At 33.4% G+C, this 17519-nt stretch overlaps 2 protein-coding genes across 3 annotated transcripts; one reads left to right on the top strand and one right to left on the bottom strand.

Annotated features, from left to right (window-relative positions):
* Positions 1-460: 460 nt before the first annotated feature.
* On the top strand, positions 461-3911 carry LOC115705190 (protein NETWORKED 4A). Of its 2 annotated transcripts, none has more exons than XM_030632442.2 (3): positions 461-741; positions 1858-1979; positions 2141-3911. In XM_030632442.2, exons 2-3 carry the CDS (start codon positions 1895-1897, stop codon positions 3685-3687), a joined length of 1632 nt encoding a protein of 543 aa, XP_030488302.2. In that variant the 5' UTR covers positions 461-741; positions 1858-1894; the 3' UTR covers positions 3688-3911. The 2 variants fall into 2 exon arrangements, with proteins under 2 accessions (XP_030488302.2, XP_030488303.2); XM_030632443.2 differs by lacking the exon at positions 461-741 and adding an exon at positions 1343-1683.
* Positions 3912-5440: 1529 nt separating this feature from the next.
* On the bottom strand, positions 5441-6619 carry LOC133029956 (uncharacterized). Its single transcript, XM_061101990.1, has one exon. It carries the CDS (start codon positions 6617-6619, stop codon positions 5441-5443), a length of 1179 nt encoding a protein of 392 aa, XP_060957973.1.
* Positions 6620-17519: the final 10900 nt, after the last annotated feature.

Genomic DNA, 17519 nt, shown 5'->3' with positions numbered 1-17519 from the left:
AAAAAAAACTTAGAAATGTTAAACTGAAAAATTAGTTCATTACAAATTTATCTTTCAAGTTATTTTAGACAAAATATATAAAATTTTTGTATATCAGTTTATAAATTCAGAAAAAAAAATAAAGTTTTTTTTTCCTTTTTGAAGGTATCAAATCAAAGCAAATAAAGAGTTATTATTATTATTATTATTGTTTTCCCAATCATTTTCTAATAAATCTAGAAAGATACAACAATTAGATAAATACACATTAATAATAGACCCACTATTTTATTAAAGCTTATCAAGTAGATGTAGGGTCCAGATTCTAAATTCTAATACTAATAGATAGGGACTCCAAACTAATTTTTAAAAAACAGAGGAGAGATGGAAAGGACCAAAATTGAAAATTAAAAAAATGACTGAGGGCATTTTAGGAATAATACAAAAAAAAAAAAAAAAGGCGGGCTTGCTTATGAATGGGCGGATGGCCCGAGACCCAAACTTGGGATACTACTGTCCTGTCCTCCACTCTCTCTCTCTCTCTCTCTCTCTCTCTCACTATCATTTCAATTATCAAACAAAGCTAATCAAAACCAAAAATTTCAACCTTTTCTCTTTGTCCTCAAACCCCAATAACCTACTTCCTTTGAAATGCAGTGAATTTGAAGAAGACCCCATTCCCTCGTCTCCTTCCTCATACTCCAGTTTATTCTTCTTTCATCTGGACTGGATTTCATTCACACCCGCTTTTCCTATCTCAAGGTCTTTCCACTCGAAATTCTTTTCGTATATCATTGAGCTTGTGTATATAATATATATATATATATGTACTTATATGGTTCTTCGTTCTTGTGTTATGTTGATTCACTTGATTTCCTTTTTTATTTTGCTTTCTGGGTTTTTTGAGTTTGGTTGATTTGGTTTGTAAAGTAATGTTCTTGTTTGATGCATTAAAACCTTTGTTTAAAACTTTTTGCTTTCAGGGTTTAGCTTGAATTATTTCTAGTGTGTGCCTGTGTGTTTTTTTTTTTTTTTTTCTGGCCTTCATCTTAATTGTTACTTAGGTGGTTTTATGAAAATGTTGGAAAGTTTTGGTGTATTTGGCTGTTAAGGATGAACATGACTTAATCATTTAGTGAATGTAACCTTTGGTGATTATACAAATATGTATGTAGCTTTTGTAACAAGGAGTTGCCTCTGTTACCACCATGGGAAATGAGTGCCTTATTGGTGTATTTATTGAAAGGCAAGCCAAGTGGGTGGTGGGTTTTGCTTGTTTCATCTGTCATGAACATGGCTTTCTTTTTTTTTTTTTTTTTTTTGCTTTTCATGGGTGGTGAGATGGGTTCTTCTGATTGAAGCGTTTCACACATGTAGTATTTAGTAGGTGTGATGATGGACAGATGGAGTACTAAACATTGTGTGGGCAGAATGGCCAAAAAAGTAGATTTTTAAGCATGGGAGGATACTTAATTTTCTGACACCAATGTGTGAGGAAAAAGTATAACACAAAGTAGCTTTATTTCAATCATTAAACCTTTTATTTAGTCAGAAGTAGTGATAAACTACTTAGGAGATTCTAATCCTGAAGCTATTCAACCATTATGAGAAATAAATGTTTATTCATTACTCTGGTTCAATTAACCATTAAAGCTGCGATGCAGAAATAAAAAGTTATTTCTAGATCTAGTTTTGTTTGGTTGGGTAGAAAGTTATTTTTTTTCTCTTGTTTATGTTCATTTATTGAGATTTATGATAATATCTATTGTTTGTTTGCTTTTCTCAGGATTTACTATTTCCTGAGTAAAACCAAATAACAAAGCCAATACTTTTTCTTTTCCCTTCTTTTAATTCAGCTCTGGTTTTGGTGTTGTGCAGTACACAGTAGTTGAAGTCAACTGTACTTGTGGTTAATATGAATATGACTGAATCAAACACTCAAGGTTCAAGTTGGGAGATCAATCCAAATAGTTCTAAATGGCTGGCAGAAAATCTTAAGGGTAAGCAACTATCTTAATACTTGTAATGATAAATTTGTCAATCACTTCTATAAACCATGCCTAGTATGTTTGCTCATTCATTATGAGACTGTGTAATTGCTGAAACTTTGTCAATATTTATGTATTCATTGACTAAGTAACTAAATGATTCTTCTTCACAGAGATGGACCAGAGTGTAAGGCGGATGCTAAATCTGATCGAAGAAGATGGTTCTTTGACACTGAATGTTGAAATGTACTTCCAGAGAAAATCAGAGTTGATTATTAATGTGAAAGAGTTTCACCAACTGTATCGATCATTGGCTGAGCGCTATGATCATGTGACAAAAGAATCATATAAAAGTATATCATCTGATCACCAAATGCAAGGCTCTGGAAATTCCGAGTCAGGATATGATCAAGACTCTCCACTGTTAACTCCTGATGTTAAAGTTGGTTTGAACAAATCTGGTCATCTTGCTGCTGGCTTGGATACATCTCCAAGCTCCCCTGGTGGTGGCTCAGTTTTTTCTTTAAAGGAGGGGAATGAATCATCCTCATCATCATCAGACTCTGAGTCAGAATCTTTTGTCAACAATTACTTGCGAACGCCTCTGATCATCAGTAGCCAGTCACTGCAGCAGAAGACTATTGAGCTGGAAAATGAACTTTCTGCTTTGAAAGACAAGCTACAAACAAGAGAAGCTGATCTTGAAGCTGAGAGAAAACGAGTATTGGTTTTGCAAAAGCAGATTTTTGAGATGGAGACTCGAGTTTCAGATACAGATTATAAGAGTGGGATGTTAGAGGAAGAGTTGGAAGTAAGTAGAAATATGCTTAAGGGGTCAGTTAAAGAGATTGCCAAGCTGAAACATTTACTTAATGAGAGAGAATCTGAAGGTCATCAGTTGCAACATCAGCTTGAGTCAGCTCAAGAAGACATAACAACTTTTAAAGTGCAGCTTGATTCAGAGAGAAGACTTGTTTCTGAACTGGAGGAGAGGATTGTAAGGTACAATGCCGATGTATCTGACCGTGAACTCATGGTGAGGGAACTAGAAGTTGCATTACATGATGCTGAGCAACAATTTTCTCAAGAGAAAGCAGAGTTGGAAGCTGAAGTTTTAAGTTTGACTGAGAGACAAGCCCTTCTTGATAGGAAACTTAAAGAGAGGGAATTGAGGATCAAGGAGTTAGAAGAAAATATACTGATTTCTAAAGTTGAGAAGATTGAAATGCAAAGAGTGCGTGTTGCAGAAGAGATGGCTTTGAAGACTGAGAACAATCAGCTGCTGGTAGAGCTTTCTGAGCGAAGAGAACATATTGAAGTTTTGAACAAAGAATTCGACAAATTTAAACTGAAGTATGACATGTTAGTGGCAGAAAAGGATGGCTTAACTGCTAAAGCTGACACACTCATTGCGAATGTGAGTACCCGGGACAATCAGATTCAGGCAATGGAGACGCACCAGTGTCAGCTTCGCAAAGAACGAGAGGAGTTGACTGATGAGTACCAAAATGCACAAAAACTTATTGATGAGCTGAAACTAAGGGTAGATGAGCTGCAAAATGAGGTTGATAGGCAGAGAGTGTTGATCTCTGATGGAGCTGAGGAGAAAAGAGAGGCGATAAGGCAGCTATGTTTTTCGCTGGAGCATTATAGAAGCGGATATCAAGAACTTCGTCAAGCCTTTGTTGGACACAGGCAGAATGCTGTTATGGCTGCATAATATGTGATGTTGGAAGTTTCTATGTGATGTTCATCTTTGCATGGTTTGTTTTGTTCTAGGTTTGGAAATCCTTTATATTTGTTCAATTTGAACCTTTTGATTTTTGTTTGATATGGTTTAATGTTTATGTTTAGTAAATAGTGTGTAAGAGACTGGGAAGGAGCAAAATGTAGCTAAGTAATTTTATTCATTTTATATTTCTTACTTTAAATCATTCATTGATATATTATAGTGTGTTGGTCAAAGCTTACAAGTATAGTGATTGGACTTTGCTTTGTATTTTAAGGCCTGTTTTCTCATATCCAATGGCGCAGTAAATTGAAGTTTGTTGTCGTATACAATTAGGGGTGTTCATCCGATCCAATCCGCACTTTTTTGGTCAAACAACATCCAATCCGCACTAAGTGCGGATTTCATATTTTGGATCCAATCCGATCCGCATAAGAGTTTAAATCCAATCCAATCCGTAATAGTGCGGATTGGATCGGTTATTTTAGATCAGTTATTTTTTTAATAATTAATTAATTAATATTTCATAAAAAAAAATTAAATAAAGACTATTGTTTCTTAATCTCCAATAATAATCTATTTCTATCTTTATATATACAAATTAAACCAATATACATATAGATATACTTATCTTTAGATTTACACTAAAATATATATGTATATAATTACTAAAATAAATAAGCTAGTATATATATATTTAAACTTTTATGTGTACGTGTCTATGTGAATAAGAATTATTTTTGTTGTATTTTTTATTACAAAATAAATAAAATGCACCAATTCAATATATTACTAAAAAAGATTAAGAAATTAGAAATTTGTGTATTTTTTTAATTAATATATATTACATATTATAATTTTTTAAAAATATATATAATTAAGTGCGGATTGGATTGGATCGGTTACTTTTTGAGGTCAAACAACATCCAATCCGCACAAGTGCGGATTTTAGATTTTTCAATCCAATCCAATCCGCACAAGTGCGGATATCCGCATTTTGCGGATTGGATCGTGCGGATTGGATTGGATCGAATACTTTGTGAACACCCCTATATACAATATCATCCCTTAGTATTTGGCAAACGAATTGGAGCACAACCAAAATATCTATAAACCATTGAGTCAGAGAAAACCTTTTGCCCGTTCTGCATTATTGTTATTTTTTTTTTTTGTTTGTTTGTTTTTGAAAGTAAAAATGTGTTTCATAACACGTGTTTAGTAAATTTCATTTTTTTATTGTTAGTATTTTTTTTAATTATTATTTAAGTGAGGACTGAGAAATTGAGGTTAGAGAAAGTGGGTCGGGGTACAACACCGACATCGGGCCAAGGGCTAGGGTTGAGGTCGGGGTTTGGGATAGGCTTTGGGTTTAGGGCTAGGCTGAGTTTCAAGCGGGGATTTAGGTTTTGGCTAGGGTCGGGGTTTGGCTCGGAGGCCAAGGTCTAGGTCTAGGTCCAAGGTCGGGGTCAAAGTCCAAGGGTTGGGATCTAAGTCCAAGGGTCGGGTTGTGGTTGGGATCCGAGTTTGAGACGAGAATCGGGACGGGGCTAGGGTCGAGGTCCAGGTCTAGGCTAGGGTTCAGGGGTCGTGTCGAAATTGAGCACCAAGTCGGGCTTGAGGTCAAGGTTCGTGCTAGGGGTTGGGGTTGGGTTCTAAAGTCCAAATTGAGAGAATACAATTAGACTATAATTAAAAAAAGAAAACTATTTAAATAATTTTTTTTTGAAAAAGGGAATTTTATTAATCAACTTGAAAAACTATCATCCCTTACAATTGAAAGTAAATCAGATGGAGCAGAAAGCTCATCATAAATACAATCTGACATAAAACAAGACCTCCTCGCAATGCAATGCGCGACCCTATTTGCAGATCGTTTAACAAAAGAAATAAAAACATTGTTTAAATCAGAAAGAAGCCTTTGACAATCTTGAATAAGTAATCCAAACTGAGAAGGCATCTGTACCGAACCATTAATAGCTTGAACAACTACTAAAGAATCGGTTTCAATTTCCACATCAGACAGATTTTTGACCTTAATCCAGCTCAAAGCTTCCTTCACTCCAACCACTTCAGCAATCTCAGGAGACACCCTTCCAACTTTGCTTTGTGAAAAAGCTTCCACAAGTTTAGCCTCACCATTTCGAAGTATACACCCGAATCCAAACCGATTTTCAGGTTCAAAAATAGCCCCGTCGACGTTCATCTTGAACTTAGTTTTAATTGGTTTCATCCAATGCTCTCTATCATTACTGAAATTAACATTCAGCAATGGTGTAAACACCTTTGTTTGAGCATTTTTCCATGTGTCAAGATTAGTCCTAGCCGATCGGACTACTTCCAAAGCTGTAGTCGATTTGTTGCTCCAAAGTACATCATTTCGTTCCAGCCACAAACGCCACAAAATCATGGCAGTTTCCTCCGCCTTTTGCTTGCTACTGCTCATTAAAATATCACTAAACCAGCTGGTGAACATGTGTTCTTCCACACCAGCAGCCGTGACAGAAGAAAGGTTCCAGCAAGACCGTGCAAACTCACAACCAAAGAGGACATGTGATGTTGATTCTGGGGACTTAGTGCAGAGAGGACAAGTGAGATCAACATGTATATGCTTGTTGGAGAGTTGAACTTTGGTTGGTAATGAACCAGAAGTTACTCGCCACACCAGATGCTGAACTTTTGGTGGAACATGCAGCTGCCAAATTCTCTTCCAATATGCATCAGCACCATCAATCGGCCAGTCTCCATTCTGTTTCTGCAACAGTTTGTAGGCACTTCCAACAGAGTATACCCCACTTGTTTCCTTCGACCAATACCAGCAGTCACCCCTACTTGAATCACTCAATTGAATGGACAGAATTAAGTCCTGATCATGTGGAATAAACATATCTTTAATCAACTCAACATCCCAAGCTCTCCTTCCCATCTGTAACAAACTATCAACCGATCTACCAACAAGATTGGGGTGATAAGTTGTGACAAACTATTTAAATAATTTTGAAAGTCATATTATTATATTTTTTTTAATTTTTAAAATTTAAATTCTCATTTTAAAAATTCAAAAATAAAAAAATATCTTTAAAAAATATTTTTACGATTTCTAATTAAGAATAAAAAATTGTTACAATACGCACACTGTTTTGAGCTAAATGATTGATAATCTAAGATGGAAACAAAATTTTTATATATAAATATTTTTATATATAAAGTTAAGATATAAAACGGTGATATGATATTTTAAAATCACTCTAAATATTACGTATATCTTGAATTTTATAATCATGTATATAAATGTTATTATTATTATTATTTAAATTAATAATTAGGTTATAGCAACTCTAATATTAGAACTCTAAGCAAACATACATTGCATATTACTAATATCTAGTATATATATTAAAATCATGTATATGTGAGCTATTTATTAATACGTATATATATATTTTAATTTAAGAAAAAAATAGTAAAAATATCAAAGGGACGAAGTTTTTAGCATTTGTTACTACAAAGTCAATTACAAAAATAGTAAAACAAATTCACATATATTATTTACTGTATTTTTTTTTTTAAAAAAAAAAATTAACATGAGATTCTAGGTTCATATTAAGAGACGTTGATTAGAATTAACCTAGATGTACTAAGGTTTTTTTGTCAATAACTTATTGTTGATAAACCCATTCTATGCCAACCTCTTAAAAACTATTTCAGAACAAATTTATAAACTCAATCAATTAAAACAAATAACAACTCAAGATTTACTTAACTAACATTATTTCTAGCTCAAAAAAGTTAGTTGGAAAGTTGTTACCTTTCCTTTCTTGATTCTTTCAGTATTTAAGAAAACCTCTCATTCAAATCCACGTGGTTTGAGAAGTTGATCACTTCAGAGAGAGAGAGAGAGAGAGAGAGAGAGAGAGAGAGAGAGAGAGAGAGAGAGAGAGAGAGAGAGAGAGAGAGAGAGAGAGAGAGAGAGAGAGAGAGAGAGAGAGAGAGAGAGAGAGAGAGAGAAGATTCACCATTATTGAGACTAGATTGTGGCTGGAATTGATGAACATTGATGTAATCTTGGCTTGAAGTAATAAGATTGACTAAGCAATCCTTGTGGAAAGCTCGACAGAGGACGTACCCCATATAATCCGGGCAAACATATATAAATCTAGTTGCTTCTCTTTGAATTTTCTCTTTGATTTCTGTTGTTGATAATCACTCCTGCATGAATTGTGTTAGATTGTTTTGCTAATCTTGAATGTGGTAAAATTGATTCTTTTCTAAGCCTGTTCTAGAATCAAGAAAGGAAACTTGATTAGTAAAGTAGGTTTGTGCATGTGTGGTGATATTGTCACAAATATGGTTGTGTATTTTGGTTGCATGTGTGATAACTAAGGTCAACAAGTTGACCTTTGTATATCTAATGTCATTTTTGTGAGTTGGTGTAAGTGTGTATTAAACTTCCTACAGTGATATCAGAGCCAAGGTTCTTGGCATCAAAATTCAACTCATATATTGATAGAGAAAATAAGAAGTTCTAGAAGAAGGAGGAGATCAAGAACAAGAATTCAATCTTGAAGAATTCTTTGACATCCCTTTGGATGAGAACACTCGAACTCAATCTGTATTTGATTTAAATTTTGATATCATGAGTAATATCAAAGCTGACATTGATAAATTTGATGGTTTAGAAGATTATAGGATACGGAGGAGGAAGATTTGATCCCTGTTAGCTCAACAAAAATTACTAAGAGTGCTGGAGGACCCTATAGAATAGCTTGAAGTGATAACCAAGATTCAACAAGGAGAGTTGCTTGAAACAACAATAAGATTCATCATATATAACCTATCTGATGGAATTATCAGATTAGTTGACAAGGAAGAAACCCCTGCAAAAATATGGAAGAAGCTAGAAGACCAGTTCTAACAAAACTCCTTGACAAATAAGATCTTTTTCAAGGAAAGAATCTTTGGATACAAAATCAGTCACTCCAAAACTTCAAATCAGAATCTTGATGAATTTCTTAGATTGCACATTGAGCTGGCTAACTCAAGGGAGAATGAAGCCTTGAGTGATGTAAACCAAGCCATCATCATTCTAAATTCCCTACCAGAATCCCATAGGGAGGTTAAAAGAGCGATCAAGTATGGGAGAACATCCATAACAAAGGAAGAGGTCATTTTAGCATTAAAGTCAAAAGACTTGGAAATGAACTAATGAAGAATGAAAGATTAGGAAATTCCAATTGGGAATTGAACCTAAGTAGAGGCAGACCTAATCAAAGGAAGCCATGGCAGAATAGAGATAGGAGTAACAACCAGGGACATAATAAATGACATCACAATAACACCGAAGGAAAACCAAACAACAAAGGCCCTTTAGACCCTAATGGTTGCTATCATTGTGGAAAACCATGACACTACAAGAGAGTTAGTTATTTTTGGAAAAAGAGTAGCAAGAACAGAAAAGGGTCAAGGGAAATATTAGACAATAAACAAAAACAAGACTATCAAAATGCCAATCAAAATGATGGCTATGATAGTGGAGAGGTTTATGCGGCAACAACCACATTCAATGATTATTGGATAATAGATTCTAGTTGTACATTTCACATGACCAACAATAAATTTTTTGTGTTTTTAGGGAAACCTAGGGAGGCAAAGTCATTCTAGGTAAAAATCAGACATGTGAAATCAAAGGGGTTGGTACTGTAAGCTTCAAGATGTTTGATGGAGTCACTATATCACTAACTAGAGTCAGGTATGTCCCTAAACTGGCAAGAAATTTGATTTCACTAAGTATGCTTGATGACATGAATATGAAAGGCAAGATTAAGGTTGGTCAGATCAAGCTATGCAAGGGCATTATTGTCATCATGAAAGGCTTGAAAAATTATGGGTTGTACATGTACTATCTTTATGGTGAACCAATTCTAAATGCAAAAACGCAGTAGCATAGACACCAAAGGACGAGAATGCTACCCCATGGCACAAGAGGTTAGGCCACATATGTGAGAAGGGACTTCAGATAATGAGAAACTGCTTGGAAAAGATAAGGTAACAAAGGTAGATTTCTATGAATTTTGCATTCCTGGAAAACACCATAGATTGAAGTTCAAAAATGGCACACATAAGTTTAAGCACATACTAGAATATGTAAACTCTGACCTTTGGGGCCTAAAAAGGTCAGTACACATGGGGATTGTGTCTATTTCTTATTCGTAGTAGATGATTAATCTAGGAAGGTTTAGATGTATCTACTAAAACATAAAAATAACACTCTTCAAAGGTTTGTTCCTTAGAATTTCCTTATGAAAAATCAAACTAATAGGAGGATTAAGGTGCTTAAAATTGACAATGAGTTGGAGTCTTGTAATGATTTGTTTGATTATTACTACAGAGAAAATGAGATATTAAGGCATAGGACAATTGGATTGATACCCCAATAGAATGGGTTGCTGAAAGGATGAATAAGACTTTACTTGACAAGTCTAGATGTATGATGTTTAATAATGGATTAGCTATGGGGTTTTGGGGTGAAGCTGTTACAATTGCTTATTTAGTGAATAGATATCCCTCTAGTGCCACAGAACTTAAGACACCAGAAGAAAAATGGCCAGGCAAACCACCTAACTATCTAACCCTAATCTATTTTGGCTGTGCAGCTTATGCACACTAAAGTGGGTACAGGTTGTGGGTGAGAGAACAAGGTGGATATAAAATCATAGACAATAGAGATGTGATATTTAGAGAGAATTGTTTCTCTTGTATTACTAATGAAAGTTTAAGTGTAGGTACTTTAGACTCTAACAATGCATGAACACAATAATTATACCACCATAAACTATTTAGGTGGAACAACCAAGAACAAGACCTGATATTGGTCAGGTGGAACTAGCACAAGCTGAAGCTGATCAGAGAATGACACAACCTGACATAGGTTAGGTGAAAAATAAAAGTGAATCAACCCAGAAGACATCATTGAATACCAGCTCATTGGAGAGAGTAAAGAGGGTTCCCAAACCTACTCAAAGGTTTAGTTTTAATCTCTGGAATGAAGTGATGGCTTATGCTTTTCTGACTGTTATGGAACTAAACAACACAGAGCCTTACTGTTATGAAGGAGCCACCAAGTCCAAAGATGTAGCAAAATGGAACAGTATTATGGGTGAAGATATGACTTTACTTAAAAAGAACAGAACTTGGATACTGGTGAGAAGACAAGAGGGCAAGAATATTGTTGTATGAAAGTGGTTATTCAAGCATAAAGAAGGGGTCAAATATGGAGATCCAATTAGATATAAGGCAAGGCTTGTAGCTAAAGGATTCACACAGAAAGAGAGTATAGATTATATTCATTAGATTTTCTCACATGTTGCTCAATATAAAACTATTAGAATTATGCTTGCCCTAGCTACAAAGTACAACCTAGAAGGAGAGCAGATGGATGTAACCAATGCTTTCCTCAATAATGAATTAGAGGAAGAGATATACATGGACCAATCCAAGGGTTTTGTAGAAAAAGGCAAAGAACACCTAGTATGCAAACTAGAATAGTTCATGTATGGGTTAAAGCAGTCTCCTAGACAGTGGAATAAAAGGTTTGACTCCTTCATGGTCAAACATGGATTCACTAAGAATTATTAGGATACATGTTTGTATCTAAAAGGAAAAAAATATCATGATGACCATATATCTAATTTTATATGATGATGACATGTTGTTAATTAGTAAAGAGAAGGCCAGGATTGAGAACTTGAAGAATTTGTTGAAAATAGAATTTGAATTGAAAGACTTGAGGGCTGCTAATAAGATTATAGAATTGCAACTTTTTCCTGAGAGTATAAAAGTTAGAGTATTGTAAGTCAACTGTAATGAAATTGTAATGCAATAGTTATATCAATTGCGAGCCAACTAACATAAAACCTCACAAAACCTAATAATACCCCATATGTAATACAAACGAAACTTACCACAATCATGTTTTGTGTTAGGCTATTTTTAGCCTAAGTTTTAGGTTATTTTTTTATAGTTATTTTTCTTCTTTGTTATTATTTTTGGAATAGAACTACGCTTGTTTTCTTTGATTTTAGGTTTCAGACTTGGAATATATGAATTGATTAAATTTCAGAAAATAACGATCTATAAAATAGAGAAAATTTGTGAGAAAATAAAGATGAAACTTCAAGCCTGAATTAGACTATATTCTGATCAGAATTTGGAAAATGTCAAAGCATAAAAGTTTTAGATCTCTTTTTTTCTTCTTTCAAATGCATCTTGAATAAGCTCATTTAGAGTTTGTATGTGAAAGTTATGCATATTTTACTAAGAGAGGTCAAAGCAAAAAATTGAATTCCGTGGTCGCGATCAAAAGTGGGCAGAATGGTTTTCTTTTTTCACTTTTCCACAGTGGTCGCGACTAGACTATCTGTGGTCGCGACCACAGCTCCGTACGGGACCGCAACTTTATCTTTTCTCAATTTTGGGATGAAAAACTCTATTTTAATAAAGGGGGTCACGAATTTTAGTGGAGATAGACAAAATAGAATCCTTAAAACACAAAAAGAATGCTCTTGGAGCGAGCGTGGGTGATCCGTGAAAATTTTCCATATAGTTCTTTCTCTTCTCTTGATTTCTTATATTTTTATTTGTGTTTTGTTTAATTATAGATTTGATTATGAGCTAAACTCTCTATTTAGGGATGTGATGAATATTGATCGAGATTATTCTATGGATTAATGCTATTTGATTGTTCTTTCTTTTCTATTATTGAGATTTATTCATATTTATACTTATTACATGTGTTTGATTGACCACCTTATGCATGATTTATGATCTCAATACAAAATTTAAAAAATTAGTATTGAGAATGCTCTAAATTAATAAACATAGATATAATATTAAAGCATATATAATTTTTCAAGAAGTCGTATCCTCTGATACGTTTGCTGTCTCTCTATTTTGAGAGTTTGTTTTGAGTGCTTTGTTGTTTGTTTGTTTTGATTTCGACTGTGTGTTGGTATCCGATGGCATCAAGTAGTGGTAAGGGGAGAATCCTGGAGGTTAGGAAAGAACCTATAATCCTAGAGGAGGAAGAGACAGAAGTCTTAAGAATCCCAGGGAGTAATATAGAAGAAGTGGCGATAGACACCAGATGGTGTTTGGTGGGCAAGCTATTAACGGGTCGAGTTTCAGATTTTAACGTCTTTCAAAACATGATGGCGTTTCTTTGGCAGCCGGGGATGGGAATGTACGTCAAGGAACTCAACCCAAATTTGTTTCTTTTCCAATTTTACCATGAGATCGATATACAAAGGGTCATTGATGGGAGTCCATGGTCCTATGATCAAAAGCCATTCATCTTTACTAGGTTGAAGGATGGTGATAATCCTAGGCTTGTTGAAATCAACCATCTTGATATGTGGGTTCAAATCCACAATCTACAAACGGGTAATATGACCCTTAGTGTTGTGATGGCGCTCGAAAATTATATCGGTACGTTCATTGAATCAGATCCTAACAATTTTCTGGGAGTTTGGAGGGATTACCTTCATGTTAGATTTCGGATAAATGTTGATAAACCAATTAAATGAAGGATGAAGATAAGTATTGATAATCTCTCATGGTACTAGGCAAATTTTAAATATGAAAAACTACCAACTTTTTGTTTCATATGTGGGATTATAGGACATTCGGAGAAGTTTTGCCCAAGACTTTTCTTGAAGTCGCTGCATTTGCAAGAGAAGCCATATAGCCTGGAATTAAGGGCATCGGCTCAGAGGAGGCAATCGACTTTCGGGGCGCAGTGGCTCCGGTCAGGGGCGGCGGTGCGGGATACTTAGGGGAGCAATGTTGCGCAGGGGGTCACATTAATTCCTAGAAATCTGGAGATAACAGGGGGAGTGATTGGAAAAAATCATGGACATGATACCAACCATGATTCTTTGCTGAATGAGGGGCGAAGCAGTAGCAAGGGGACATTGGGAATCAATGATGAAGATTTGACTTTAAATGTTAATAGTAATGGGAATTTCTTTGATTTTACCATTACTACAATGGTTGACTCAAAAAGAAGAAGGCCAGATTCCAATTTGGGGAATTTTGTGGGACCACGGGAGAATGAATTTTCTGATATAATAGATGATATGGAGCAAGATGTTGTGGGGCTTCCAAAAAATGGATCTTTGGTGGGTTCTGGTTTCCAGGCCCACCCAGAACCATGAGTTGTTTAAGTTGGAATTGCCGTGGGCTTGGGAACCCGCGGGCCAAACAATTCTTATTGGACCTTGTGTCCCAAAAGAAGCCCAACTTTTTATTTCTTTGTGAAACTTTATGCAATAAGACTTGTATGGAAAGTATTAGAGCCCATTTGGGCTTTGAAGGTTGTTTTGTGGTGGATGCACGTGGGCACAGTGGCGGCCTAGCTTTGTTATGGAAGGATGCGAGTGAAGTTGTAATCCAAGGTTTCTCCTTTAACCATATCGACGCCACAGTTTAGATGTTGGGGTTTTCTCGTTGGCGATTCACAGGAGTCTACGGAGAACCAAAAAGGGAGCTTCGGTTCCAGACTTTGGGACCTTTTTCGCTCTCTCAAAAACGACAGCAACCTCCCTTGGTGTCTTATGGGAGACATGAATAACTTGGGGTCTCATCTTGAAAAGAAAGGAGAGAGGAAATACCCTGACCAACTAATTAAAGGTTTTACCAGGGCATTGGATGACTGCAATTTGTTGGCTTTGCCTCTAGTCGGATACCCGTACACCTGGGAGAAAGGGAGAAACAGCAGCAAGTGGATCGAAGAAAGGCTTAATAGAGCATTGGTGACTAATGAATGGCTAAATTATATATACAACGATATTAGATATATCGTAGTACAGAAAATTAATATACCGTAGTAATAAAATTATATACCACAAAGAAATTATAACAATGCTAAATTAATACTTAAAAAATATATGTATCATGCTAACAAAATTATATATACCACCATTAAAATATGAATACATACCAAAAAATTAATTTATATATAATAAAATAGAAACTAAATATCATATTAAATAACTAATATATTATAGACAACAAAAATCACATACCATACAATAAAACGTATATACCTACAATAAAAAATAAAACGTATATACCTACAATAAAAAATAAAACAAAATAATATAATATTATTAGAAAAATTATATATATCATATTAACAAAATTATATATCACCTTTATGTATACTAAAATAAAAACTAAACATGCATTATCTAAAATAAAATGATATACTATACAATAAAACTTATATACCATATAATATAAAATATATACCTTACAATAGAAATATATATAATAATAACAACAAATAAAAATAAAAATATATAGAATGCTAATAAAATTATATATCATGTCAACAAAAGTATAATAGAAAATTAAACTTAAATATTATTTAAAAAAATTATATACCGTATAACAAAAAATACATATACCATACACCAAAATATATATACAAAAAATAATAGTAAAAAAAAATATAGATTACTAATCTATATATATATATGTATGTATACTATACTAATCAAATTATATACCACAATTAAAATATATATACCATGACCATTGTATATAATAAAATAAAAACTAATTAAATATTATTTAAAATAAATAATCATACAATCAAAAAGTATAAAAATAATAATTAAATATATGTAGCATGACAATAAAATTATATACATTAAAATATTTTTATTATGCTAATAAAATCATATACCATTATTATACATATCATAATAAATAATAAATATCATTTAAGAATAATAATATACCATACAACAAAATAGAAATATACCGTACAACAAAATCTATATACCAACAACCCAAAACAACTCATAAAAAATTAAAAAAATTGACATAACTTTAAAATAAAAAAGATTTTAACAAAACTAATATAGATATACCATAATATTTAAATAATTTGCTTCTAATTCTACGAAAAAAAAATTAATGATTTTGAAATAAATCACATTTATTAACATAATCTTATGATTTAGGGTCATTTGCTATATTTTTTTTGAAATGAGGACATAAACTAACATAGTCCTATAATTTGGGGCCATTTACTATCATTTGTCTTTGTAATATTTTTGTTTTGTTTTATATTAGGGTTGTACATCGGTCGGTTTAGTCGGTTTATACTACATATTTTCTAACCCAACGTAAAGATCAGTTTGTAAAATTCTGCATACAACCTACCCAATTAAAAAAAAAAAATCTTAACCCGACCGACGGTTACCCGCCCAAACCGAAATAAGAGGGTTTTTTTTTTTTTAGTTTCAACTAAAATAAAAATTAACCACATAAATACACAATATATGTGAGAAAGAATTTTATTGAGAGGTTGAGAAAGAATTTTAGGATTTAAGACTTTTTTTTTTTAATATATATAAAATTAAAAAAAAAAAAAAGTAAAAATCGGGTTAAATCGGGTTAGGCGGTTTGGGTCAATTTTCAACCCGCCCAATTAACTGATTGGGCGGTTTAGAATTTTGTCGAGTTATGTCGGTTTGTAATTTTTAAGGATTTTGTAGGTTTGGTTTGGGCGGATTATTCGAGTTGGGCGGTTTACGAAAATTTTTGTACACCCCTATTTTATATACATGAAAAAATCCCAAACCTTAATTCATTTCCATTTTAAATTTTAAAATGTATCATACGTCATGCTATAGTCATCCACACAAATCATTAAAGAAAAAAAAAATTCCACTTATTTTCATTAAATTTATTTGTCAAAGAATAGGAATGTTCAAAATAAAAAAAAGGAATTAATAGATAAATATGGACACGTAAGTTATATGTCATGCTATAGACATAGCTCACTATTCGAACATTCCACACTCAAATTATTAATCTATTTAATTCATCATATATATTACTCTAATTTTGCTACCTTTCTTTTTTTCGAAAATGGATTTAATTAGTTTTGGGAATTAGCAAGAAATGACAGTAAAATAGAAAAAAGTAATAATAAATTAAGAGAATCGAAGAAGATTTGGTGTTTGACTAAAAGCTGGCATCAAATTCTGTTCCGTCCGACTTTTTCCAATACAAACTGGTTTCAAACTCTAATTTACTAAATCATTGCAGTCACGGTGACATTAACGAAACCCATACTAAACATTTATAAATTTAGAGTAGAAATAGTAATAAATTTCAATATGCATTATAAAAGTTATTAAATATTTTTTAATATTGTATTATAATAATATAATCTTTTATTTTTAAATAAAAAAAAACCATTTATTTTCACAATAATAAGAATAATATTGCTGTTGATATTGCAGAGTGTTAATGCAATTATGCAAGTTGTGTTTCTCGTATTAAGTTTGTTTGGATCTCTCGTACTTCAAATGGAGCTGCTCAATCTCTACTTGTCTACCGGCTTGGACAGCTTCTATTATGAGTTTTGGTTTTTTGGACCCTACAAAATGGAATCTTTGTTTAATTCCTTTGTGTTTTGAGCTGTTTCAACTTAAAATATAATAACCAAACAAAAAAATAATAATTTCTTTTCATTTGAATCTATTTTAGTAAAACCAATTATTTGAACTTTGCTAAAAAATTTCCATTGAAAGTTGGAAGCGGTCACATTTATAATTATTTATTTGTCAGTCACCACTCCTCGCTCACCGCAGTTTTTGTTCACCCCGATTGGACAGATTTACCCCTACACATATCAAGAAGAACAAAATTAGTGGTCCCACTTAAGTCATCATTAGTCACAAACTTGGAGCCACGTGTCATATGACCCCACCACGGAAGACATTTCCACGGTTGACTTTGAATTTTGGGGC

The sequence above is a fragment of the Cannabis sativa genome, chromosome 1 (assembly GCF_029168945.1).
Source record: "Cannabis sativa cultivar Pink pepper isolate KNU-18-1 chromosome 1, ASM2916894v1, whole genome shotgun sequence".
NCBI lineage: Eukaryota > Viridiplantae > Streptophyta > Magnoliopsida > Rosales > Cannabaceae > Cannabis > Cannabis sativa.
This window is presented reverse-complemented; position numbering and strand designations above follow the sequence as displayed.

Excerpts from the sequence above, each read along its gene's own strand:
- LOC115705190 (XM_030632442.2), top strand. The coding sequence starts at position 1,895 with ATGAATATGACTGAATCAAACACTCAAGGTTCAAGTTGGGAGATCAAT. Across the intron at positions 1,980-2,140 it reads GCTGGCAGAAAATCTTAAGG|AGATGGACCAGAGTGTAAGG; the intron begins GTAAGCAACTAT and ends TCTTCTTCACAG.
- LOC133029956 (XM_061101990.1), bottom strand. The coding sequence starts at position 6,619 with ATGGGAAGGAGAGCTTGGGATGTTGAGTTGATTAAAGATATGTTTATT.